The 25,826-nt window shown below is 36.4% G+C and overlaps 1 protein-coding gene across 3 annotated transcripts in view; it reads right to left on the bottom strand.

Moving 5' to 3' along the window:
* Positions 1–10,849: 10,849 nt before the first annotated feature.
* The window catches only part of EDIL3 (EGF like and discoidin domains 3), a 408,087-nt gene continuing 393,110 nt past the window's right edge, over positions 10,850–25,826 (bottom strand). For all 3 annotated transcript variants that reach the window (XM_077759157.1, XM_077759166.1, XM_077759175.1), the window contains one exon: positions 10,850–13,917. In XM_077759157.1, the coding sequence (XP_077615283.1) occupies positions 13,768–13,917 (150 nt within the window). In that variant the 3' untranslated portion in view covers positions 10,850–13,767. The remainder of the gene's footprint in view (positions 13,918–25,826) is intronic.

A 25,826-nucleotide genomic window follows, 5' to 3' on the forward strand; every position in this document is an offset into this window, starting at 1 on the left:
CAGAGAAAAGACAATAAAAGGAAATTTATAGAAATATTTAAAGATCAAAATGTTTTTTCTTCTTTTAGTTTATCAATTCCCAGTGCATTCAATTATAACTATAAAAAGTGACAATCATTTATTTAACTAAATGTGAATAACTTCTCATATCTTTTTCTTGCAGAATAGACTTGCTAAGAATCCTTATATATATTTTTTAACTATTTAGTCTTATATATAGTTTCAAAATATAGAAGCTGCCAATTTCATTTACAATCTTCAAATGAAAAAAGCAAAAATAGATATGTCATAATGCATTGTGCTTTAATTTAATAAAATCTCCTGAATGCATAGGCTTTATCTGTCTGCAAGTTCCTCAGTCCCTCCATTTTACTGATGAGGAAAATGATGTTCAGAAAGATCTAACATACTCTTATCTATGCATGTGACTAAATGATATATGAATTAGTAACTGAAGCATTCCTTCCCCAAAGACCTTCATACCTTTAATTGCAGCCTTCTCCTAATTCTTCAATTTCAAGTTAAGGCAGAAAAGACATAGTCTGGGTGTCTCACAAAAAGTATTTGCAGAGAGCCATTGCTGACCAACTTAACTGCTCTCACATGTGATTTGTTCCAGGTGCCTCAGAGCTGGGCAGGAAGGAGTGATGAAGGGCAGAAGGGGTCCTCTGAATTGGTGCAGCGTCTGCACAGCCCGGTCCTCCCCGTTGGTGGTGGAGAGGCCTGCAGTTAAGAGCAGAAGTTACCTGTGACCTGCTGTCAGTCCAGAATTCTGGTTTCTGCAGCCTCACAAAATGCTTATGTTACACTGTCTTGAGGCTGTAGAAAGGAGGTGACTGAGTCAGGGCTCAGAGGTTCTGAAAACAGCACCATGTCTTCCTCTTCAAAGAGAATCTCTGTAGAATCTATATTTCTTCATTCATTCATTCATTCATTCATTCATTCATTCAACAGATACCCACAGAGAATAGAATCTATGTAGGACTGAGATTCAGCAGTGCACAAAAGCCATCATGGAGCATTGCTTAGGATGCCATCCCAGTTCCCCCAAAGGTGGGTCTATGTCAACTTGGGCTTGAGGGGTCACAATAAAAGGCAGTAGCTTCTGACAGCATGAGGGAGTAGCAAGCGGCCCGATGGAGACAAGGCTACTGCCATGGGTGGCAGCAGAGACGCCATCAACAGGACAGGCTGATTCTCTGTATCCCCCCAGATGCCTGATAAGACAGAGATGTGGGCATCCCTTGTCCCACTAACTCACATCTGTCTATATTCTCTGAAGCTTAGGCTCAACCCCAGGCAGAAAGACTGAAAGGGGGGAAATTAGTGAATTTGAGAAGAAATTAGTAAAGTGATAGAGTAATTTGGAAGTCTCTGAAGTAACTGAGTTTTCTTGGAAATAATGGAATTGCCTTTTTTTTGGTGGGGAAACCTTAGGTAAAATTTAAAGAATACCATTTTTATGCTCAGGTTTGTGGTCTGTGAAAAATATGTGTGTCAGAGTGAAAAAAACAAAAATCAAAACATCAAAACACAGAACTGTATTGAGTAACTGTATATATATATATATGTATATATATAATTTCCAGAGGAGAAACTTTTCAGGGAAGAAACTCCTGGTAGACTGCCCAGAGGAGATGGGGGATTTGAACTCAGGGTTGTCTGATTCCCAAACTTGAGATTTATTTTTTAGAGGCTGTAGAACCGTAGGCTCATTAACTCATGATAGTGATGATACTAATTATTTGTGAACATGAGTGTCTTGGGTATACCAATCTAGAGAAGGTATATCCACTAAATGGAAGAATTTGGCACTTGTCAACAGATACTGCAGAATCCTGTAGGATGGCTGGTGCACTCCTTAGGGATAGATGGGGGGATTTAAGTTTGCTAATAGAATTTACAACTTAAAGCACCGAACTGAGAATATGCTAATAATATTAAAGTTTATATATTTCTATGCTTTAAATAATGTCAGTGTTTGAGCCTGTGAATAACTAACTCTTTCTTTGGCAATCAAAGAGGTAGCAGAGGTAAGAATATGACTCTCAGATGGATTACTATTTTTATTAAAAGTTAACTCATAGTACTGAAACCACTCCATTGGAATAAATCTAGTCTAATAAATATTCCCTAAAGTAAATTTCAGCTAAGCCACAGTTATTGTTTCAAGCTCGATTTTGTGATGGGGCCAATTACATTTTTATTTAGGCAGGGTTACATAAATTCTGAAAACACCAAAGGATATGCCAACAGAAAGAAATATGACCTGTATAGGGAAACCATTGCGTTTGTTTTTGTGTGATTGTGAAGAGTAAATTTACTCAAACCAGGCGCTAACCTAGGAGACGTGTTTTTAATATTTTGAGAATCCTTTTAGAATATAAATCAATGACTGTCGTCTCCTGTTAATTTATGGGAGTGTTCTAATGAAAGTTTCAGTGGAATCACCTATTAATTCAAGTTTGCAGGAACACACACCCTGCTATTCAATCCATGTCTTTTTAGGGATATGCAATATAGACTATAAATTATAACAGACCTGGACAAATTTTCAGTTTTATTTGCATGATTGAATAAATTTTTAATAAAGTATTTCAATAAACATGCTTTGAAGGAAAAAAAATAAGTCAAATATTTTGCAAATAGTATGCAAAGGTAAACTGTGGCAAATTCAATGTTTTACCAGCTTTAATTTAATAATTAAATTAAAATAAAATATTTATTTTAATTTTAATATTAAAAATAATTAAATATTTTCTTCATGGAGAGTCAGAAACAAGGTCCTATGCACTTATTCAAGGTGTCAATATAATAAAAGAGCTTTCTCACATGGCGAGGGGCAATCTGCATCAGCTTCCTATTCTGCCTTCGCTGCCCCAGATTCCACCATTAATAGCAAGCCCTTTGAGTTCGGGTGGAAATCAACATGGTTCTGTGGGTCCCCAAGTGCAACTCAAGCTAAGTCATCATTTAATAGTGACTTATTGAATAAGTAACAAAGATTCTAGAATTTTGAATCTCAATATATGAGTTTCCTGATGCATCCTTACTGTAACTACTGTGACCATTAAATATATTTATATTTATCTTTGAGAGAGAGCACAAGTGGGGGAGGCAGAGGGAGAGGGGGTTCCAAAGCTGTCAGCACAGAGCTCAATGTGGGGCTCAAGCTCACAAACTTCAAGACCATGACTGAGCTCAAGTCAGACGTTTAACTGACTGAGCCACCCAGGCATCTCTATCGTAGCTATCTTTAAAAGCAGGAATAAAGCGCAGAAAAAGAAGACCTCCATACTCCTGTTAGCTGTAACTTCTCATCCAAAAAACAATCAGGAGGGAAGATGGAAGCAAAAGCTGGAATTTTCACTTACATGCCCAGAGTTTTACTAGGGTAGGAAATTTTCAGAATATGCAAAGTGGTAAAATATTGATAGCCTCCCATCCTGGAAGATTGCCTTTCATAAAATGGTAGACAGGCATTGGAAGAAATCAAGCCTTTGTCCTCAGCACATAAGGTATTGATTATAATTAGCAAAAGAGTCCTCTTCTGGGAATATGATATGCATAAAAGCCCTCCCTGCCCTCAGATCTTCCTCAAGATTTTTTGCTTGCCAAATGAAAAGAGGCTGGATTTTGACCTGTATCATACCCCTTGGCCTGTCTTCTTTGTGCATGGCACAACCTGCTTGCCAGTACACAGATGCCCTGCACATAAATTTTATCATTGATATTTCCATAGGTCCTTTTGTTTTGCTTTTAGTAGGCAGTAGATAAATTTCTTGGATGAGAGAGTGCCTTCAATGCACGTTTCAAATCATTATTTAGCGTGAAAGTGGTTAAAAAAAAAAAAGAAATGGGGTGGGGAGTGTATCAGGGTGGCTCAGTCAGCTAAGAGTCAGACTTCGGCTCAGGCCACCATCTCACAGTTGGTGAGTTTCAGCCTTGCTTGGGGCTCTGTTACAGATTCTGTGTCCCTCTCTCTCTCCGTCCTCCCCCATTTGCTCTTTGTCTCTCTCTCTCTCTCTCTCTCAAAAATAAACATTAAAAAAAAAGAAATGGGAATCCATATATGATATTGTGCTTAAAGGAGAAATGGATATTGACTCAAACCAAGACCTAGAAATAATGTGCAGAAATACATCAGTGACAATCTGGTACTCACATTAGACTACAGAATGAACATCCTCAAGTTTACAGGAGGTAAACAGGCTGCTGTAAAATAAGCCTACTAAAGGATAAACGAGATAATTTTTACTACATTCAGTGTGCCTTAACCAGTTTGATGCCTTACATTTTCAGAAGATCACTTAAAACATTGAGGAGGTTTTAAGAAATTGAAGAGAAGTGAAAGAGCGAGGATATTTTCTTCTTCTCAGAAAGAATGAGAATAGACTGTTAGAATTCTTAACTACCAGTTTTCTGATTTTAGTGAAATATGTAGATTCAGGTTAAGCAAGGATGTAATTCAAATGTTAGAAGTTAGATTCACTGACCATTAGAATTGTTAACTTACTTAGGCTATACTATCCTTTCTTGAACACATTTAGATACCAAATGACTACAACCTAGAGAATTAAACATTTAAACAAATGCATCCCAGACTTAGTGGTCCCTTAATTCAGTTGTCTAAGATGCTCTCAGCTTATTCTGGTCACTGATGAATGATGGACAGAGAATGGACTATTTAAATCAAGTTATAGAAATTTAATTTACTGATGATATAAAGTTACACAAGGTTGTCACTTATTAAACTCCTAATTCTACTAATTGAAAAGTCAGTGGGGAATAAAAAAGGTAATGCTGTCTATTTATTGCTAAGAAGTTGATTCTTTAAGTTGTGTTAGTGCCCATACCTTATTCTCTAAGATATTACTCAGTGTTCACTTTCTCTTCTAATCAAATCTGTGGTAACTCTTAAATATTGAGAACTAGAACTTAAAAAGGGGTAGTTTTATGTTTCTTTTGTATAACTTGGAATTCCTTTTAAAAAATTTGAAATACCCATGGCTTCTCTTATTTATAGAGCACTATATTTTCAAAATTTTCTTGAATACAAGTATTTTTTATTCTTGCATTATAGATCTCATGCTCTCCATGTGGATATAGACTCTTTACTGTGTCTATGGGTAGCAGACGCATTGATATTTTGGCTAATTACCCACCTTTGAAAAAATGAATGCTACCCAATATCTTACAGTAGTGTTCAGTTGTTAATATATTCATGTGATGGTCCACACTTCCTCCACTAATAAATTATGTCAAATACATGTTATTAGGTAATACTGATGTATTAAATTATTTAGGACAATATGAGAAATTGCAGAAGAAACAATGCATTTAAAATATTTTTTTAATGTTTATTTATTTTTGAGACAGAGAGAGAGATAGAGTGTGAGTGGGGGAGGAGCAGAGAGAGAGGGAACCAAAGAATCTGAAGCAGGCTCCAGGCTCTGAGCTGTCAGCACAGAGCTTGACATGGGGCTTGAATTCATGGACCCCGTGATCATTACCTGAGTTGAATTTGGATGCTTAAATGACTGAACTACCCAGGTGCCCTAATAATGGATTTGTTTTTAAAGTAGGCTTCACTCCCAGTGCAGAGCCCAATGTGGGGACTGAACTCACAATCCTGAGATCAGGGCCTGAAGTGGGATCAAGAGTCAGATGCTTAACTGAGTGAGCCACCCAGCCTTGATGCAATGCATTCTTGGTTGGAGGCAAATCATTCCTGTTGTTAATGTGCTAGTATGTAATAAAACACATTTTCAGGACCCTTTGACTCAAAAGAAGAAAAAGAGTATTGGACTGGGTGGGAGACATCTAAGATGAAGGTATGTGTGATTCAGAGTCCTGCATCTTGGACAAATCTAATGTCTTTCTGCTCCTCTTTCTCCTCTTACAAAGAAGACATGTTGTTGCATTCTTCCTAGAGTTTTCATCCTAGTAGATTGGAGGTTCAGTTGTCATGGATATTAAATTGGACAGTTTTGGTGTCATTTCAGATGTCCATTCCCTCAGACAACCTTCCCTGACCTACTTTACTTACTGGTGTAAGTTCTGTCTTATGTTGTCTTTACACTTTGAACATATTCTTTTGTCATAAAACCCAATGTAACTGTTTACTTTTTTGTCAACCTCCTACTGGCCTCCACACTGTGAATTCCTGACAGTCAGAGCCTTTTCATCTCTGTCTTTCCAGAACCTTGCTATAGTACTTAAATTTTGCTCAAAATATGATTTTAAGAAGAGGTTTGTTAATCTTAATAGTTTAACTTAAGAACTTTAACTACTTAATAATTGTTTCTATGGTGTTATTTATAAAAGAATTTAGCTTTCACTTATATATTTACTGAAAGTGAAAATTATTTAATATTTTACTGGACTGAGGATGCCTGGATGGCTCAGTCAGTTAAGTGTCTGACTTTGGCTCAGGTCATGATCTCACGGTTCGTGGGTTCGAGCCCCGCATGGGCTCTGTGCTGACAGCTCGGAGCCTGGAGCCTGCTTCGGATTCTGTGTCTCCCTCTCTCTCTGACCCTCCCCTGATCACGCTGTGTCTTTCTCAGAAATAAATAAAACATTTAAACATTTTTTAAAAAATGTCACCGGGGCACCTGGGTGGCTCAGTCGGTTACGCGTCTGACTTCGGCTCAGGTCATGATCTCGCAGTTAGTGAGTCTGGCTCCGAGGCAGGCTCTGTGCTGACAGCTCAGAGCCTGGAGCCCGCTTCAGATTCTGTGTCTTCCTCTCCCTCTCTGCCCCTCCCCTACTCACACTCTGCCTCTCTCTGTGTCTCAAAAATAAATAAACATTATAAAAAATTAAACATGCTATTTTACAGGATCCGAATTATAGCCTAATGCTACAATTCAGAGTCATAGTGTTTGTCATATTAGATTTACATAGGAAAACTCTCAAGCAAGGAATGAGTAGTATGAATTTCTAAAAACACGCAGAGAAGGTTAGAAGGAGGGTGTAGGGGAACCAGATTACAGGTTTTTCAACCACAAGTGACTGTAGAAAAATCCATTAAAAGAAACAAGCATCAAACTCAATTAAACAAACAAATAACCAAAACAACACATGGATCCGTATTATATTTAATACCATGAGGCAGGTCCCCTATAGACAGCCTCTTCTCACGCTGCAAACCCACCTTGGGGCCATATTGAACACTTGGGTGTACCCTCCCTAGCAGAATTATTCCTTAACAGCATAAACAATCGAATGGGATAGGGAAAAACTCACTTTATTAGAATGTTTTATGGGCAAAGGGCTTTAGCCACTACATAGAAGAAACTCACACGGTTCTTTGGATAGTATCTTTGTTTTCTTAAAAAGCCTATTAGGCCTATAGCAGCACCACAGCCTTTCTCTGTCCTCACCGCGCCTGGAAAAGCCTCCTGTTGCCAGGATCCATCCAATTCTGGCTCTAACCTCACACTGACCACCCAGCATACCAAGGAGCTAGCAGACACTATCTGTTTAGAAGGCAGTTCATGACCATGTTGCCGTGGTTTTCAAATGTTTGAGACAGTGTCTCAGAGTAAGAAAAATAATCCATGCTGTGGTCAACAACACATATATGAACAAGAATATAATTGAAATAAAAGTGTTTTAGGAAAGGTTTTTTACATTGGACTCATTCCTCCTCTTCCCTCTGCTTTTCTCTGCACCTCTCCTAGGAATTTAATTTAAAAACATATGCTAGTGCTAATCCACCAATTTCTCACCACTAGAAGTTTGACGAGCATTTTAGTAGTGTTTAAACATGGCTCTTGGAGTCTCAGTACACATCCCAAGCAGCTTATTCAGGTATTTAACCTCTAAAAATGGGTTCCTTTTAGGGATCTGTCTCAGTTCATTCAGGCTGCTATAACATAATGCCATAGACTGGTTAACTTATAAACAACAGAAATGTATTGCTCATGCCCATTCTTCTGGAGGCTGTGACGTTCAAGAGTATCCAAGTACCAGAAGGTGTCCAAGATCAAGATAACCACCACACCAAAGTCTAGTGAGGGTCTACACCCTGATTCATAGCTAGTGCCTTTCTGCTGTGTCCTCACATGGAGGAAGGGTCTAAGGAGCTCTGTGGGGTCTCTTTTATAAGCCCACTAATCCCATTCGTGAGGACTCCACTCTCATGACCAAATAACCTCCCAAAGTCCCCACCTCCTCCACTGTTACCTTTGAGGGTTAGGATATCAACATAGGAACTCAGGGGGTCCAAAAACATTTAAACAATAGCAGAATGCACCTGCTGCTTTAAAAAGTTGTGTTCTTCCATATTGTTACTAAGAAATTCTAGAACTGAGGAAGCTAAATTTCTTGAGGTTAATTATAGTGTTTTTCTTTGTAATATGCCGTCTTTCATCTCTCTGTTCAATTCCTGTTCCCTGGGCCCAGGTGGAAAATGCCACTGGCCTGCCATAGTTCTACTAAAGGCAAGTCCTTTATTATTATTATTATTATTACTACTAACCACTATTATTATTATTATTATTTAAATTCTGCTGTATAATCCCCAAGAAGTGGAACAGTCATAAAATATGTGTAAATCCATGTTTAATTTGCCATTTCAGTCATTTGTTATCAGGAACACTACTTCTCTGTCATATGCATGCAGTCTACTCCCAGTTGCCTTCCCCTTAATTCTGTACAATGTCTGGGCCCTGCTGCTTATATAAGTTATTACGAAGCTGTCGCCATATTGGCCATGGGGGACGTATTCTTTGCACCATTAGTCTCACTGCCTCCACTTCCTTTCCAGGTAGCAGCAGGTTGAGCTTATGTCACCATGCATCATCATCATTAACATATTTATGTAAGGGCATGTGAATGGCACTATGGGGATCATAAATATAGAAGACTGTGGTTCATGCCTTTGAGGGCATTAAAATAAAATGAAGTCTGAGGCAGCCACCATATGCAATGCCTAATCATGTAATACGGTGACCATTTGGTGATGCTACTATACCATATTTCCACAGCATTAGGATTTTCAAATGACTCAGTCAACCGCTGCCAAGATATGCAAAAACAACTAAATGAGGAGCTTTTTCCAAAACTGTTTTCATGTTTCTGCTACCAAATTCATCTAACAGAGTAACTCTTTGAGTAAGTGCCACTTGCCTACCGTGGAAAACACTTCACTTGGTAGTAATTTTGAAACATCCAATATGAATTATAGACACTTACTGCAATAGAATCAAGGGATTCTATTTCCCCCTTGAAAATCAACAGAAAAATTGCTACGTACCCTAGGTATTCTTTCTTTGTAAAGGCAAATTTATCAGTGCATTCTGTTTCAGAGTAGTTCAGGTATTTTTCAGCTAGCACAGTAGTTTAATCCTCCATGTTACCTATGCAGGTGAAAGAGTCATTTTGCATCTTGAGGGCTAGAGACTATATATTTCACATACAAAAAAATAACACCCTACTTCAGTCATTAATATAGCTCTAAACTAGCACAGGGAAGAGAAAGAGAGTACTGCATTACTGACAGTAAAAATTCATGTCTCTTTACTAAAATCTTCACTTAAAATCATGTATTCAAAGCTGACGTGCTAGATGTTTTAAAAATTTAGATTACAGAGTGAGGATATTTTCCAATCATGATGTCAGTCTTAAAAGAGCTTTCAAAACAAATTTCAACATGGTCAGACTTTCCTCTTTGGAATTCTAAATGTTTCTATTGTTTGCATGTCTTCAATCAGTTATTTTAAAAGCTTAATGATAATTATTCTATCAAAATGAATTTTTGCCCTGTATAGATTTTGTCCTGATTCTTTATAGGCCTTATTACATATATATAGTATAACATAATGTAATATTACATAATATAATATATATTTAACTTAGTAAAAGTATATATGTGTATCTGTGTAGGTGAAAGAATTAGGCAAGCAATGGAACCCCACTAAAGCATTCACATTAAAATAGTTAAATAGGAATATGCACGGCTGCATAAGCACACATTACAGGTTGGTACTGAGAACTATCAGAGATTCATTGAAGCTCAACTAAGAAATCAACAGTTAATAGCTTACATTTCCCCCCCTAAATTTCTGAATCTTTAAAAAACATATTTAAAAAGTGGGAAGGAGCACCTAGGTGGCTCAGTTGGTTAAGTAGCTGACTTCAGCTCAGGTCATGATCTCGCAGTTTGTGAGTTTAAGCCCTGTGTTGGGCTCGGTGCTGACAGCTCAGAGCCTGGAGCCTGCTTCAGATTCTGTGTCTCCCTCTCTCTCTGACCCTCCCTGCTCATGATCTCTCTCTCTCTCTCTCTCAAATAAATAAACATTAAAAAACTTTTTTTTTTTTTAAAGTGAGAACACAGGCTTTATTATACCTATGACTTTCAGAGAAGCAGAAACAGGGTTTAAAAGAAGCCAAATGTTCTGATGGTCTTTAAGAGATAGCTGAGGTAACATGGGTAAACATATTATTAATGTTTGTGTTATTGCTTACTATTGACTGGATCTCTTCATTATACTCTGGAGAATCATGTACATAAAAGACAATAGAAATGATAGCAATGGCATCTGATTAACAATGGGCAGATCAATTTTGGAACACAAGACTTTAAACATGTATGAGGCAAAAAAATGACTTTGGGCTATTAGTATTCCAATAAATTTCCCACAACTGAAAGAAGCAGGAGAAATGCACACATTTTAATAATTTGGGAAAAGCCAGGTTAGTTGATATCAACGTGTATTTGGTGGCTATTGTAACTTCTGTGTTTTTTTTTAAATGCATTTGCTTAATTGTCCTGTACAGAGAAAAATTAAACCAAGCATGTAGCTAAGAGTAGTGGGCATTCACATTCAGACAATTCGTGTATTCTTACAAATGTGTTTAATTACAACTGCTTCAAAAGTACCCCAGATTTTCAAAAGTTTTATTTTAAGTTTGAAGACTAGACAAGGTCATACTAATTTTACAACATCCTACATGATTTAAGTATATATATACAAAGAAAAAAAAACCAACATTGGAATATTACACAGCTTGAAAGTTTGCAAAGGTTATGTGTGTCTTAGTTACTTCTGTACTTACTGACACATGAGACGCCAGCAGGGAGTATTATATTTCAGAATTTGTCAACTAGCAAAGATACAATCATTAGTACCCTAAGTCTTCAAAGTTCACACCAATCCTTATGAAGCCATTCAGAAAGAGAAAGTCAACCCTGAAATTAGAAGTAGTGCCTATGATAAGTGCTTTTGACAGGACACAGATAAAATGGAGATGTTCAAAAATGTCATTTTCAGAGATTATAAAACTAGCATATTATAGCTACTTCATATAGTGAAGACTAGGTGATTCTTCTGTGTGTTCTGCTTATAAGATTTTCTTTAGTGTGAATTTAAGTAGAATAAATTTGTTTCCCATTGATGTCATTGATATGAATGACTCAACAGCTACATGCTACTTCATAGTAATTGTAACATGACCACACATGGGAGTCCCTTTGTGATCATGAATTTGGGCAGCATGAGACCAACAGGTATCCAGCTGGCCATGCCATGTTGCTGAAGAACCCAGAGAGCAGAGAGAAAATGCACAAGCAAGAGAAAGCCATTTCAATGTGTTTCTAAAAGGTAACAAGTGTAATTTTCACAAACTCTCTTTGAAAATATTTGTTTAAAAAACTCTCAGTAAAATAAAATTCAAAACATCACAAGAAGCCATGAATAATTTTGAGAAAGTAAATCATTACAAAGCATTGTGCAGAATTCCTATAATATACTCTGCTGAGAATGAAGGACCCGTTATGCATAGTCCGCAAAGGAGAATGGCTAGAAATTTGGTGGGTTCAAAGAAATAAAAGGCAGTGGCTAGATAGTAAGTGTGTGTATATTGCTGGACCTACATAATTATTTGTCATATGACTGTAAAATGTAGGGAATTGAAAAGACTTAAATTCCTAATTTTAAAATAGTCTGAAAAAGGTAATGTGGAGGACCTAACAATTTTGTTTGTGAAAGATGCCGACAAATGATCGTCATTTCAGATGCTTCAAATCAACAATTCCATAAGAACCTGAAGGAGAAAGCCTGTGGGCATAGGATCAGTATGTGGCTAGCCAGTCTGAATTTTGCTCTTATTAAAAATGCCTTTATGATTGACTTTCCCTTTAAATTCTCCACTATGATTGAAGACTACTCCGTATATACATCATTAAGAAATGCTGTTAACACGTGGACAGACAAGACAGTAACAGTCTAGTGGCTTTTGTGATGCAGCACAAATAATAGAGGGGAGGAAAAAAAACTTCTCAATGTTGCACAGGACCTTAACATTTCGTACACATACCATATTTTCTTTTCCAGGACCCTTAATTTAAAACTCCAATAATTCTGTGTCTAAGCCTTATAAAATAAATACTTGCAAAGCTTATGAATTAGATATTGAGGGTTTTTATGGAGGCAGTGTGAGCTTTAATTTGAGAAACATGTCAATGAAACCTCCACTGTCAATAACAAATTGTTATGATAGTTGCTTATTTTTTCAGGACCTCAAAGCAAAATAAATAGAAATCAATTTTCATCTTAAAATGATGTACTACTCTGTCATTAGTAAATACTTTTCTTTTCACAAATAACTGCATGATGTGCTTTCCTGGGAAACCACTATAGGTTTCATTCAAGTCTCAATAAAATGTTAGTTTCACAGGAAATGCAGAGATGAACAAAGAAATGAGGAGTATGCTTGGCCAAGCTATGCAGCACAATGTTAACATTTGTACGCTACAAATTTCTTAAATAGAGAAAAAATGTCATTATTCTGAAACAAAGATAAGGCTATGTAAATAAGATCAAAACAAAGTTGTAAATTCCAGTTTAAAGGGACATCATACAATTTTGTTGTTTATTTTGCAAAATGGTAGTATTTGGGTTTTTTTGTAAAGGAAGGTATTTGGAAATACCTAGTTATAGCTTCCTTCAAAAATAGAATTGCAGATTCAGTCTACTGATATTAAATATGAGCAATCTACTGATACACAATCATGTTCTATAAATATGTATACACACACAAACATGACCCTCCTTTTAGGCAAATAATAGGAGTAAACTCAATTAGCAAAAAATATGGACTTCTTTAGTCACTATACAATATAAAGGTATCTATGAATAGAACAAAAAGGAAAAAAGATCACATAATATTTGATCAGAAATAATGGAAGCAAAATGAGCAATATAATATCAACTAGTACTGCCTGTTACAGATCCTTCAAAATTCTGTTCTAAACACTGACAGTGTTTGGTAGGCACAGGGAAACAATTATGATAATGAAGAGTCATTACAGAAGAAAAAAAACCTTATTGCTAACATTACAGTATTCCTTTTATAATAATTAGTTGAGTATCGATTATAAAAGTTCTATCAACTTTTTTTTTTAAGTTCTATCAACTTTTGCTCCTACTTGATAACTATGAGATTTTTTTTACCCTTGCTATCAAAAGAGTGCTACTTTCTTTCCTTAATGTATTTCAACCATTGTGAAAAATTCAGAAAGCAATGACAAAAGTAATTCACAAGTTAATGTGATGTTGCTTAAGAAATTTAAACAATAGAAATCAAATTAAACCATTGAAAAGGCAAGCTTAGACCTCCTTAAAGACTGTGGCCTACCATAATGTGAGCACTTTTTCATGAAAAATCCCATTCACTTTCCTACAGATTTTGCACAGTTCATTCCATGGAGATACTTTTAGGGAGATAGAGAGGAGGGTTGTGGGGTGTGGGGTCTCCTCACTCTTCCTCTGTGCAGCCCAGCAGCTCCGACCTCAGTGTGATCCTTCCATACCAGGACCAGGGAAGTATTCTTATGTGCCGTGCATAGATGGGAGGGTCGATGACATTTTTCCTGTGCGTATCATTGTCAAAATTGCCCTGGAAAACCTAGTAAAGAAGAGCAAAGAATATCAATCATCTAGCCTTATTTTTCTTGGGAATTATTTTTATTATTTTCTTGTTGGAGCATTTTTCCCCAAAAGTAAGATTTGAGAGGTTGTCATGTTTTTCAGAATAAATTATTGCAGCTTCTTTATGATGATCATTTTAAAATTAAGTTGTCAAGTAATATTTAATTTCAAGAGTTAAATAAGGGGTGCCTGGGTGGCTCAGTTGGGTTAAGCATCTGATTCTTAATCTCAGCTCAGGTCTTGATCTCAGGATCCTGAGTTCAAGCTCCATGTTGGGCTCCATGCTGGGTGTAAAGCCTACTTAAAAACAATAAAATAAAAATAAATAAATAAGACGGCATTGGGTGTCAAAGGCAGGAATACATATATCTATTGTTTTCATCTGCCTAACAGGTTTTTAAAAAAGCAACAGATATTTATTTTTTTTGCCTATGTCACAGGCTGATGTTGATTTGGCATCTTGCTGCAGGTGTTCTTTTCCCCGGAGTGACCCAGAGATCAACGCTGCTTACAAATTGCAGCCCTCACCTGAAACATGGGGTCTCCATGCTGACAAATGGTATGGCGAGAGAGAGTTGTTAGCCTGTGCAGGATGTTTTAAAGAACACAGTAAAGAAGCAGCGTACATCATTTTTGGATACATATCATTGACCTTAACTAATTATATGACCCCAGCCCAACTGCAAAGAAGGTTGGGAAATGGAGAGGAGAGCATGGATATTTGGTGAGCATAGCACTCTCACACTGTCTTTTGCTCACTTTTCACATAGACAAAAAAATCCCCAAGAGATAACACAATCAATACTGTTTTGAACTCTTTTTTTTGGGGGGGGGGCTTCTCTGTCTATTAATTCTGGATCCATACAGTACTCTCGTGATCATTGTGACTTCTAATGTTCTGACATGTTGGCACTGCATTATTCTTCTCTATCTTCCTTCTTTTGTTTTAAAGCTTTTTAAAAAAATGCATTTTATGTCCATTTTTCTCCCAAGAGACCTTTATAATAACTTTGAAAAGTGCTTGCTTCAGAAAAACAAAACCAAATCTTGGGATCCTGATAGAAATGGTATTAAATTACACATTACTTTGGGAGAAATTCATGCATTCATAATATTTAGTCTTACTTGAAGATCTCATCATTTTTTAACCTAGAGATTCTGAACACTTACTATTGAAGTGATTTCTAACTGTTTTATATTCACATTTTCATTTCAGCTCAACTAGGCTAGGGAACATCTCTTCAAAGTTTCCCCTTTTAACTTTATGAGGCATCTTATAATTGGTAGATAATTTTCTTTCTTGCTTGAGATCAAAACATGACTATATGGCTAAAGGGAGACCTGAGAAGTACATTCCCGAAAGGGGAAAAATAAAAAGAAACTCCATCACTACATGACAGAATATTTAACCGTATCCTTGAACATTCTAAAATTAAGGGGAATGTTTTAACAACGGCCTTCTACAAGAAGTTAGTTCAGTCTCACATGATCACAAAAGGTCCCTCGGAGAGAGGAAAATAAAGATTTGCACTTTAAGGCATTAGACAGCATGGCACTGATTAATAGAAGCAAGAGAGAAGATGGGGTAATCTTTCTGTAGGTCCCATGGAAAGATTATGTGTCGTTGAGGGCAAATGCAAAGTGCCAACCCCATCTGGTGGGCAATAATTTTTCAACCTGACACAAAATATATCTCAAAGGCTATTTTTGAATAAATATTTGCTGAAGAAGAGAATACCGAGCTGTGCCAAGTCTAGAATTCATCATCCTGGCATATCTGAATCCATTTTCATTTAATAGCAATTCTATCCTCAGCAATGCTCTGGCTTTGAATTGGCCAAGCAGGAACTAATTCTGGACTTCAATGTGTTACTAAGTAACAGTGTCTCTGTTAGCAGAAGCTCATATGAATAGGACATACCTACACAGACATTCACCAGAAATCCATAGAGAGGTTGTCATTGCAAAAAGCAGAAAATAAGAGAGTATATTCTATGGTTTCCCGACGTTCTCTCTGACATATGATGTTGGATTCAAATGCTCCACTGAGATTGTGGTGTTACAATTTAATACCGAATCTCAAATCCAGTTTCATAGCCCTGCTAGAGAACTTAATGTATATCTTTGGAATAATAGAACTTAAATTCATTAACTTTTATCACAAGATCCATAACAGCCCAAAATACAGTGTCATACCACTTCTTGGGAAAGATACACAGTAAGAAACAATTTTCTTTTAAATCACTGGTCTTCACACAAGTTTCAATACGAAACTATCAACCCAGAAAGGAATAGTTGACATATTAGTTAGACTTACTTTTTTATAATGGAGAATATATTTACAGAAACTACATCAGCTCTGAAACTGCAGACAACTGTGACATTTCTGATTCAATGTGTGAAAGTCATAAATATTTGAATGCTCATTAGAAAGATTAAGTGAAGTTTCATAAAATAGTATAATTAAAATGCAAAAATTTTCACAAAAAACCAGCCACAGTCTATGTTGGGATCACCCAAACTATGGCCTAAAGGTAATGAAAATAAACTTTTAATTTTGGAAGTCTCTCAGTAATGACATAGAAGGGAACACTAAGTACATACTTGCAATTTCTAACATGACATCTTGTACTTGCTGTGCAAACATGTGGCCCACTTACTGCTTTCTGGTCTCTAGCACTACGAAGATCTTGCTAACAGAATTGCGATTTCAAAGTTTTACCCAGCAAAGGAATGCAAATGCAGTATTTTTAGTTAACTTTTAAAATTGTGTAAAAATTCTAGCAATGCAGTTTCACATATACACTTTAGATATATAAGCACCTCAATTGAAATCAAAGTCTGAAAAGACTTATGGAAAACATTGAATGAAATTCCACCGAGAAGAGGAAAATTGTATACGAGAAAGATAATTTGAGAAGTTTTTAGGAAAGAGTCTGCACATGCTTCAGTTTTGGGAGGAGGCTTAGCTAATTAGCTGACGACAAGTTTGTAGACATGATAATGCTTAGGGATCTCTCAGGCTTTCCCCAACATACAGGGCCTCAAGGAAAAGGCACTGAAAGTACTTTGGAGCGGCTTCCATGGTTACAACATAGAGGAAAAGAGAGAAAACTACAACTGCCTCCGTGTGGTGGAGATCTTGGATTCTGCTTTCCAATGTGAACTCTCCTGTGATACTAGTTAAAATTCAAAGCAGATTCTAAATGAAAATTCAAATCTCAACACAGAGAGACTGTCAGATAAAACAATTAAATGTTGCTTCCAGGAATGTATTAATATTTTTTTTTCTCAGATGAGACTTGCCATTCTTCATCAGGGACAATGGTCTATGCAGGCCAGAGGAGACATCATCAATGGAGTTTGCCAAGAAGCCAGAATTATCCTTCATGACACAGTCAGAGAGCCGGGCTGTATCTCAGTTTCTCTTTCTGCCTTTCACAAATGTTGAGGAATTCTTTGGGGATTTCTTGCACATACTACTTACTTAGAATGTCATCTGCTCTGTGAAGATATACTTTTTATTTGTCCCAAACAATGCATTAAAAGTTTTAAAGAGACCCTCACTGTTCTAACCTTTCAGAATCTATGTTCATGTGATCCAAATAACCAGCAGTTTTAACACTTTTAGGTAGCCTCCCTGAGCTCTTCAAGGCTAATGAGTCTGTCTATTAGTAGGTGTTGGATAACCATCAGTGCATCCTTATAGCATTTTGGTCACCTTTTTTTCTAGATTGCATTCTTTTTCTTTTGATATGTGGAGACTAGAATGATATCTGGAATTCCAGATATTGTGGAAATATAAGCCTTGAAAATAGATGTTTTCTCTATTGTTTGTATTTGCCTTGGTAATGGTGTCAAACATACCATTAGCTTCATTGACTATGTCTGTACACCAATCTGATATGTTAAAGGATAAAAGATAAAGATAAAAATCCATTACCCTAGAGCAGCATTTGTGTGTTTGTGTGTTCGGGGCAGGGAAAGGAATGGAAAGTGAAAAAAACCTTATTTGGCATATATGATTACAGTATTTATTCTTTCATCTGGAGTACTTATAACAAAGTTAGAAGAGAACAGTTGTTTGCAGCTCTGATCCCCGAGAAACTCTGTTGTTATCTGACTCTACACATACAATGGAAGAGCCTGAGACTTTGGAACACTTTGGAAGTCTATCATTTTATTGGGTTGACATATGCCTCTTTCTAACTTCCATCTATTGATCCTAGTGCTTTATTCTCAAAAGGCATAGAAGATATCTAATTGCCAAAAGAAAACCACTAATAATAACTAACATAAACCTCTAAAAAACTCACAATTAGTGCTTGAGATTAAACAGTTGTGGTTGCTTAAAAAATTCTTCATTTAAGTTGATCTTCAAACTTATCATCTTGACTTCATTCCATTGGATTCTCTCTGGTTTAACTATGTGGATTCAAGTGTGGATTTATCTGGACATGGTATGTAGTTATGATCTGAATTATCTCAAAATATAGAGTGTATCTTTGTTATGGATACTTCTATCAATGTAGTCTAAAATTTAAAACTATTATATTACATTTCAGTCATGAATGATGACTGATGGTCAAATATACTGAACTTTGTCGTAGAATTTCTCTTAAGCCAGGATTTCCCCAATGTTTTACTTCTAAAATAGATTTATAGTAGATGTAGAAATTTATACTTATTCCAATTTCATTTTATTTTATTGAATCATGACATTTTAAAAATAGCAATTTCCAGTTAAATTATGATCTATATAAAAATAGTAGAAATTTAATGGACATTGAAGTATCTTTATTTCATAAAGTAACCATTTATGTGTTATGTGAGCATAAAATCCGACATTTCTGAGTGACATAAAGGACTTACACTTATTAGTTTATGGTTCAGCATCATAAAAATTGTTTCTACATAATTATTATTAACATTACTGAGGAGAGCCTTCGTGGCTCAATCAGTTAAGCTTCCATCTTCAGCCCAGGTCATGATCTTGTGGTTTGTGAGTTTGAGCTCTGCATCAGGCTCTGTACTTACAGCTCAGAGCCTGGAGCCTGCTTCAGATTCTGTGTCTGCCTCTCTCTCTGCCCCTCCCCTACCAATACTCTGTCTCTCTGTTTCTCAAAAATAAGTCCAATATTTAAAAAAATTTTAAATAAAAAATTACTTGGATTTCCTTGGACTGTCAAAAATTTCAGTTACAACTTGAATCAATGCTTTAATGATTGAAAGTCTAATAAAATTTTCACAAAATTAGTATGCACAAATGAAAGTAAACATATTTACCTATTTGGATGGTGTTTATAAGAAAGACCAGTTGTTTCCCATTCTATAATCAGGTTATTAATAAGTCTTAGGATAATTTGTAGTTTTTGTTCTACTTTGCTCCATATTAAAGTATTCCAAAAATCAAGACTTCTCATTAAAAAATAAAATGTGAGGCTTGTGTTAAAATATATAGAAAAGTATGTCTTAAAAATTTTCAGTTAGTGGTATGAATAAAAAAAAAAGTGGTATGTTAAAAAAATCTTCTTGGAAGTTTTACATGTATGAAACTTCTATTAGTGATTGGATATAAAAAGTCTGAAATGAAAGTTTGATTATTTTAGCCTACATAGACTCCAGCTATTATTCAGTGAATTCAATTTTCTAGGAAAATTTATCAGCATCCTGAAACCATTTCATGATTGAATGGCTGGCATATCATTCTTGACGGTTCCTCTCCAATCAATTCCACTAAACCAATGAAAGTCTGTAACAAAATTAGTCTAAATATAAGTACATTCTTTCAGATGTAATAAGGAAACAAATAATCAGTTTCTAGGTATATTCCAACATTCTAGGAAATGTTCCTTGAAAAACAGTGTGTATTGAGAATCCCATTCTAAGAGGCACACACACACATTAAGAAAAGCTTTTGTCAGAGACAGTAGATTGCATTAGTAAGTGTCTACATTGATCCCAGTCTGCAGAAGAATGAGTTTGGGGATGAGCCCTCATTATAGGACATCCCAACAGTGCTGCAGCAAAAATCCTCATTGGTAGAGAGGAACAGAGAGTTGCCTCAGTATCTTCCAGCCCTAAGGATATTGCCCTCCAAAGGCACAGATGAAGTAAGGCCATAGTCGTCCAAAACAATTTATCAGCAGGTGAACATATGTGTACAATTCAAGGCGTGTCCAATAGTAGAGTCATAATTTTTGCAGATGTATGTCATTCCAGTGAAGAGAATACAGTTTACACAGCTTTGTGTGATATGAATGTGCAGTAAAATGTTAACCTTAACCCCAAAAACAGGTCTGACCTTTGCTTTCAGCTCCTGTGAAATAATCTCTAAAGCACTGGAACATCCTGCATGATAAGACTGTCTTTGTTTACATGGGGGCCTTGGGCTGCACCAGATAATCTATGCTAACAAAGTGATTTATGGTGAGGGCTTTGGACCAGCTTGACCACTGAAGGGGTTGGAAACTAAAGTCAGCCTTGCAGGCAATAAACCATGTTTACATGAATGAGCTTCAATAAAAACTCGGAACATCAAGGTTGAAGTGAGCTTTCCTGGTTGGTAATACCTAGTGTATATTGTATGTCACATATCATTGCTGAGAGAGGTTTAATACTGTTCAAGTGTCTGAGAGAGAACAACAGAAAGCTCATGCCTAGAGCTTTCCTGGACTCTGCCCCATATGCCTGTTCTCTTGGCTGATTTTTTTTAGAGTTTATTTATTTATTTTGAGAGAGACAGAGACAGCATGAGCAAAGGCGAGGCAGAGAGAGAGGAGAGAGAGAATCACAAGCAGGCTCAACACTGCCAGCACAGAGTCCTACTCCGGGCTCGAATTCATGCAACCATGAGATCATGACCTTAGCAGAAACCAAGAGTCAGACAGTTAACCAACTGAGCCACCCAGGAGCCCCCTCTTGCCTGATTTTTATCTAAACACTTTCAGAGTTATAAACTGTAACTGTAGGTATAATAATTTTAAATGGGTTCTGTGAGTCTTTCCTCAATGATCATACCTGAGGTGGTCTTGGAGACCTTTGAACACAGTGGATGTCAGAAGTGAGGGTGGATTTGGGAACTCCCAGACTTGGCAATGAGTAATTGATGTTGTAGGGTTACAGGTTTCATGGAGGACTTTTTGATATTTGTAACATCGATTAGTCTGAAAAGGGACCTCAACTGTCTCAAAGAATTGTGCCCAGAACTTGCTCAACCTTATGGGCTAGGCCTGTCGCAGATATTCAGGCTTCAAATTAATTGTGAGCGTATTCTTTTATGATTCTTTGAATAAATCCTAAGGTGACAACCTGCTGAAATTTAATTACTGTGGCCCTTGAGAACACTTTCTAAATCTTTTATTCTTAGGTTCTATTCGCTCTATTTTACTTGCCCTTTTTATTTTTATTTTCTGGATGATACTTATTCTCATGAACACAACCCTAGCAAATACATCAAACAGCTAGTGTTGCTTGTTCTGTTTCATATTTCAGTAACAGAACAACTCACCATCTTTATTCGTCCGTATTTCTTTAACATCATTTCTGCAAAAGCTTACACATTCCATGGGGAATATTACTTTGGCCATCTACTAGGGAGTAATTTGAAATCCCTGGGAAACTGCCAGGTTTTTTGAAAGCTGTAGAGCATGGTGACATATATAAATCATTCTGCACCGTATTTCATCTTGGATACCAATTTTTATCTGTGTTCCTTTCAAAAAGTTATTTTGTTCCACAAGTGCTTTTAAAAATCTGGACCCTGGTTCCTTCAGAGATTTCTTCCCTTCCCGAGCTCCCTCAATGAAATTAGATGAGGCTTTCAAAGTGCCTGCCCAAAGACTTAACTTCAAAGGTCCAATTATAGGACATTTTTGTTTGATTGGGGAAGTAAAAAGAAAAGACATGGGGACAAGTTTTATGTCTTTCTGTCACTAGTGCATGGATCATTTTAAACCATTAAAAGGAATATATGGATTCTCCAAGAAAATGAATTCCACTCCCGTTTCTGCCCTCAGGGGATTTCTTGTGGCTCTGAAGTTGTAATTATGTAAAAACGGAGGTCTTTGGCTTCAGGAAATGCTGCATTTCACTGAACTGATCTGGCTTTGCTTCATGTTTCTTGTGTATACAAATATCTGATTATATCTCAAGAAATCTTTACTAACCCACATATCTGATACTCACTTAAGAGTTCTTGCAGTATTATGTGCACTGTATTGTTCTTCCTGTAACACAGTTTTCTCCCCAAAATGTACTAGTGGGAGATTCTAATAACAATTGGCCAAAACAATGCAAACATGTTAGCTTTTTCTTTCTACTCTGACAACAAAGGGACTTTTCTTTTATTGCTTTTCAAACTGTCACACACTCTAATTTTCCTGTAATTAGTACGAAAGCTGGTTGGCTTATATTTAATTCTTGACTGAGAAAGAGGGCTGTGATATCTTCCTAAAATTCCTTCGTCCTTACATACTCTGGTGGCTCAGAGTGTGAGGAAAGGGGAGGGCATGACACATTTTTGGGAGTATTTTTGAAAACTTTTAACTTTTCGTCTCTCATTGAAAGGCTTACCTGACCCATAGAGGTCTGAGATGAAGGGACGTAACTCTCCACAGGAAGATGGCATAGGTTATACCTGTGATTCCCTAGTCCACTAAGAGAGTGACAAATTGAGTTTAAAAATTGCTGAGATTCAACCCAGCCAGACTAGAGGGAAAAGGGCCTGGGGCCAGGGTAGCCACATCCATTCCATCTGTGATTTTCTTGCAGAGCCTGAACTCTAAAGTGGCTGGAGAGCTGGCCATTTCTTACAAAGAGCTGGAAGAGCCTCACAGAGAAATTCATAAGACTTCTGTTAAGCCTTGACACTAGAAAAAGACCCAGAGAAAAATCAAAGCAAAAGTTTCTAACTCTGTTGACTGTTCCCTTCCTTCTTTCACAGTTGCTGGCATTTAGAATGCTCAGTCTAAAAGTCACTCCGTAGATAGGACACACCACCATATTTAACTTCTTTTAGTATGAAAGTCTCCTTAGGAAACAAGAATATCCTAGGAAATATATCACATAGGATGATTGCCTATAACGATTTATGAAACATAAAATACTCTATTCTAAACTGTGGCTATATATTTAAACTATCTGATTTCCAGCACTCAGATTTTGACTGCCATTAAGCAATAGTCCTACAGAAGAAACAGAACTGGAAAATTATTTGCTTTTTTAAAAAAGTTTATTTTCATTTATTTTAAGAGAGAGAGAGCACAAGTAGGGGAGGGGTAGAGAGAGCAAGAGAGGGAGACAGAATCCCAAGCAGACTTCACATTGTCAGCAGAGGGCCCCCTGGGGCTTGAACTCACAAGCCATTAGATCATGATTTAAGCGAAAATCAAGAATCAGACCCTTAGTTGACTGAACCACTCACGTGCCTCGATCATCTGTTTTTTAAAGACATCCACAGGAGCTATTACCAGGAGTAGTAGGAGAGTAAGACCATCTTTTTTTTTTTTCTTTTTTAGACTAACATCAGCAATGTAGAAATGCCTTTTCTCTTTTCTATAAAAGTACTAAACAGTCTGCCTCTTTAACAAAGCTCAACACTCATCTAAGAGTTTCCTAAGTCACACAGGGCATTTTGCATTGTATCAGGACAATCTGTAGTCTGACTCTATCCCTTCAGAGGAGATATTTCCATGATGTGGCAGCAGAGAAATTGGTGTCTGATAATTCCTACCCCACCTTAGGAACCTTTTCCTCACTCCACATCTCTTTGAAGAGTTTCATCCTATTTTGGTCAGAAATGACTTAGTACAGAACTATATATATGAACAGAGTAGTGATTTCAGCATTCAGCCATGTGTCTTCTTGGCCAGACTGCTGAGGAGAAAAGAGTGTCAGGGAGTTGGAGAAGGTAATTCTGGAGATGGATGATGAAGCGGCAAAGTGAAATCTCAGAGATGAAGCAGACTATAAGGGTGCGTGCATGTGTGTGCCGTGTTTAACTAGGGAGAGAAGAAAGTCATCCCACTCTATCCTGTCTTCCTTACTTGTGTTCTCAGAAGAACATCTGGTCTAGCTGGAAGATCTGGGAGATCTCTAATGGAGACAGGTTGCAAGATATAAAATTTGGGATATACTTACACTAAAGGAATGACTCATTGCCAATCTTAAGTTCAAATTTAACAGGGTGTGCTACATTTGTGTTTGGTATACTAGCAGCGGTAAATGAAGAACATAGAGTAAATGGCCCTGAGTTTAGCAGCTTCAAACTCTGCTTAGGTCTGAGCTGAGTCCTGGATCTTTTTGTTTCTATGTACTGAGAGCACAATGATTATTAAATTATATTTGACATCAGGAGGAAAAAAATCACCTTTGCTAAGGCTTATAGATATTGCTAAACTACCAAAAAGGAGAAAATAAATCAAAAGTGAAATGTTGCTACGTAAAAGTAACATTTTTCACTCACTTATGAAGAATGCCTTCCTTTAATTATTATTAACTATTTAACATTTCATTTATTTGTACAAAATTAATTTTATTTCTAGCTTTATTGGCAAGCAGGAAATTAATTCCTGTGTTTGATCCTCTGGGGTTTTTTCTATAGAAACATTGGGAAAAAATACTCTTTTCATGCAGGTATAATCACTGGGTTCATCTTTAATTTTTTCAAATTATCTTTTAATCAGCTTTGTGTCTCAAATTACACCAGAAGCTTTATAATGATGAGAAATGTGTTGCCTCTATAATAAGGGGCCCATGGGGCTTAGTACCTCAGTGCCTCGAGAGCCCTCCATACATATAAATATGCTTTCTCTTTGAGATCCAACAGAAAGAAGTACAGACATGAGTGTCACTGCCTAATGGGTCATTTTATAGGGTGTGGCAGATCCAGAAATCCTTTTATAGTTTCTCATAAGCATGGAAATATGACAGGCATCTTTTATCCTTTTTCATACTTAAACTCTGGAAAAAGTAGAGCAAAAGTCTAGAACATTAATTCATTTTGAAAGTCAGAGACTTTCATTGCTCCACACATGACAGCTGAACGTGTGATGGCTGACAGTAAAAACAGCATTTGTGCCATGTGGAATTGACATCCTTGAGGTTTTTTTCCCCTTCAAAATACACATATTCAACAAAGTATTAGTTGTTTGGTAATAATTTAGAAATGAAGTGGGTACATATTTTTTGCTGTATTCTAACCAAAGGTAAATGGGTAGTTCCAACAACCAAAATAATGACATTTTATTTTCTTTTATTCACACGGATCAAGTGTGCATTTTCATAATGGGAATGATAACTATCAGATTCATATAAAATGGGACTCTATTTTTTCTAATAAAATATTTTAAAAAATTCACAGCTAAGTTCTGTTATTTCTGTCAGGTTCATCACTGCCTTTTAATGAATAATAACATATTTGAACTTGAAACAATTAAAGTTTTATACCCTTGGCCATTCTGTTGGGGATGTATCACTAATCAGTATTTTTAGTGTTAACATTTTTAATCAATGGCTAGGGTCATAACTGGGCTAACACTTGATGGTCCCTCACAGTTGTAATACAAGCATGACTTAATAAGAGAATGAGTAATTATTTTTCATTGAGCAATAATGTCATTATACAATTGTGCTTGATAATATATGTCAAACATAAACATGAGATATTCAGAATTTTCACTGTGGATATTTTTATTATTTTCTCATGAGTGATGGTGGATTAGGATGACAAAAATTAAGATACTTAAAGGGTTTTTTTTGGCATTTGATCATTGGGAAAATTAATGCCATACATTTAATAATGATATGTAATAATAAAATTACTTTTAATGAACATTTTACTTTAGTAGCATGTTATGTAATGTATTTTACGTGTTTTTCATACAT

The sequence above is a fragment of the Crocuta crocuta genome, unplaced genomic scaffold, assembly GCF_008692635.1.
Source record: "Crocuta crocuta isolate KB4526 unplaced genomic scaffold, BGI_CrCroc_1.0 scaffold770, whole genome shotgun sequence".
NCBI classification, from domain to species: Eukaryota; Metazoa; Chordata; class Mammalia; order Carnivora; family Hyaenidae; genus Crocuta; species Crocuta crocuta.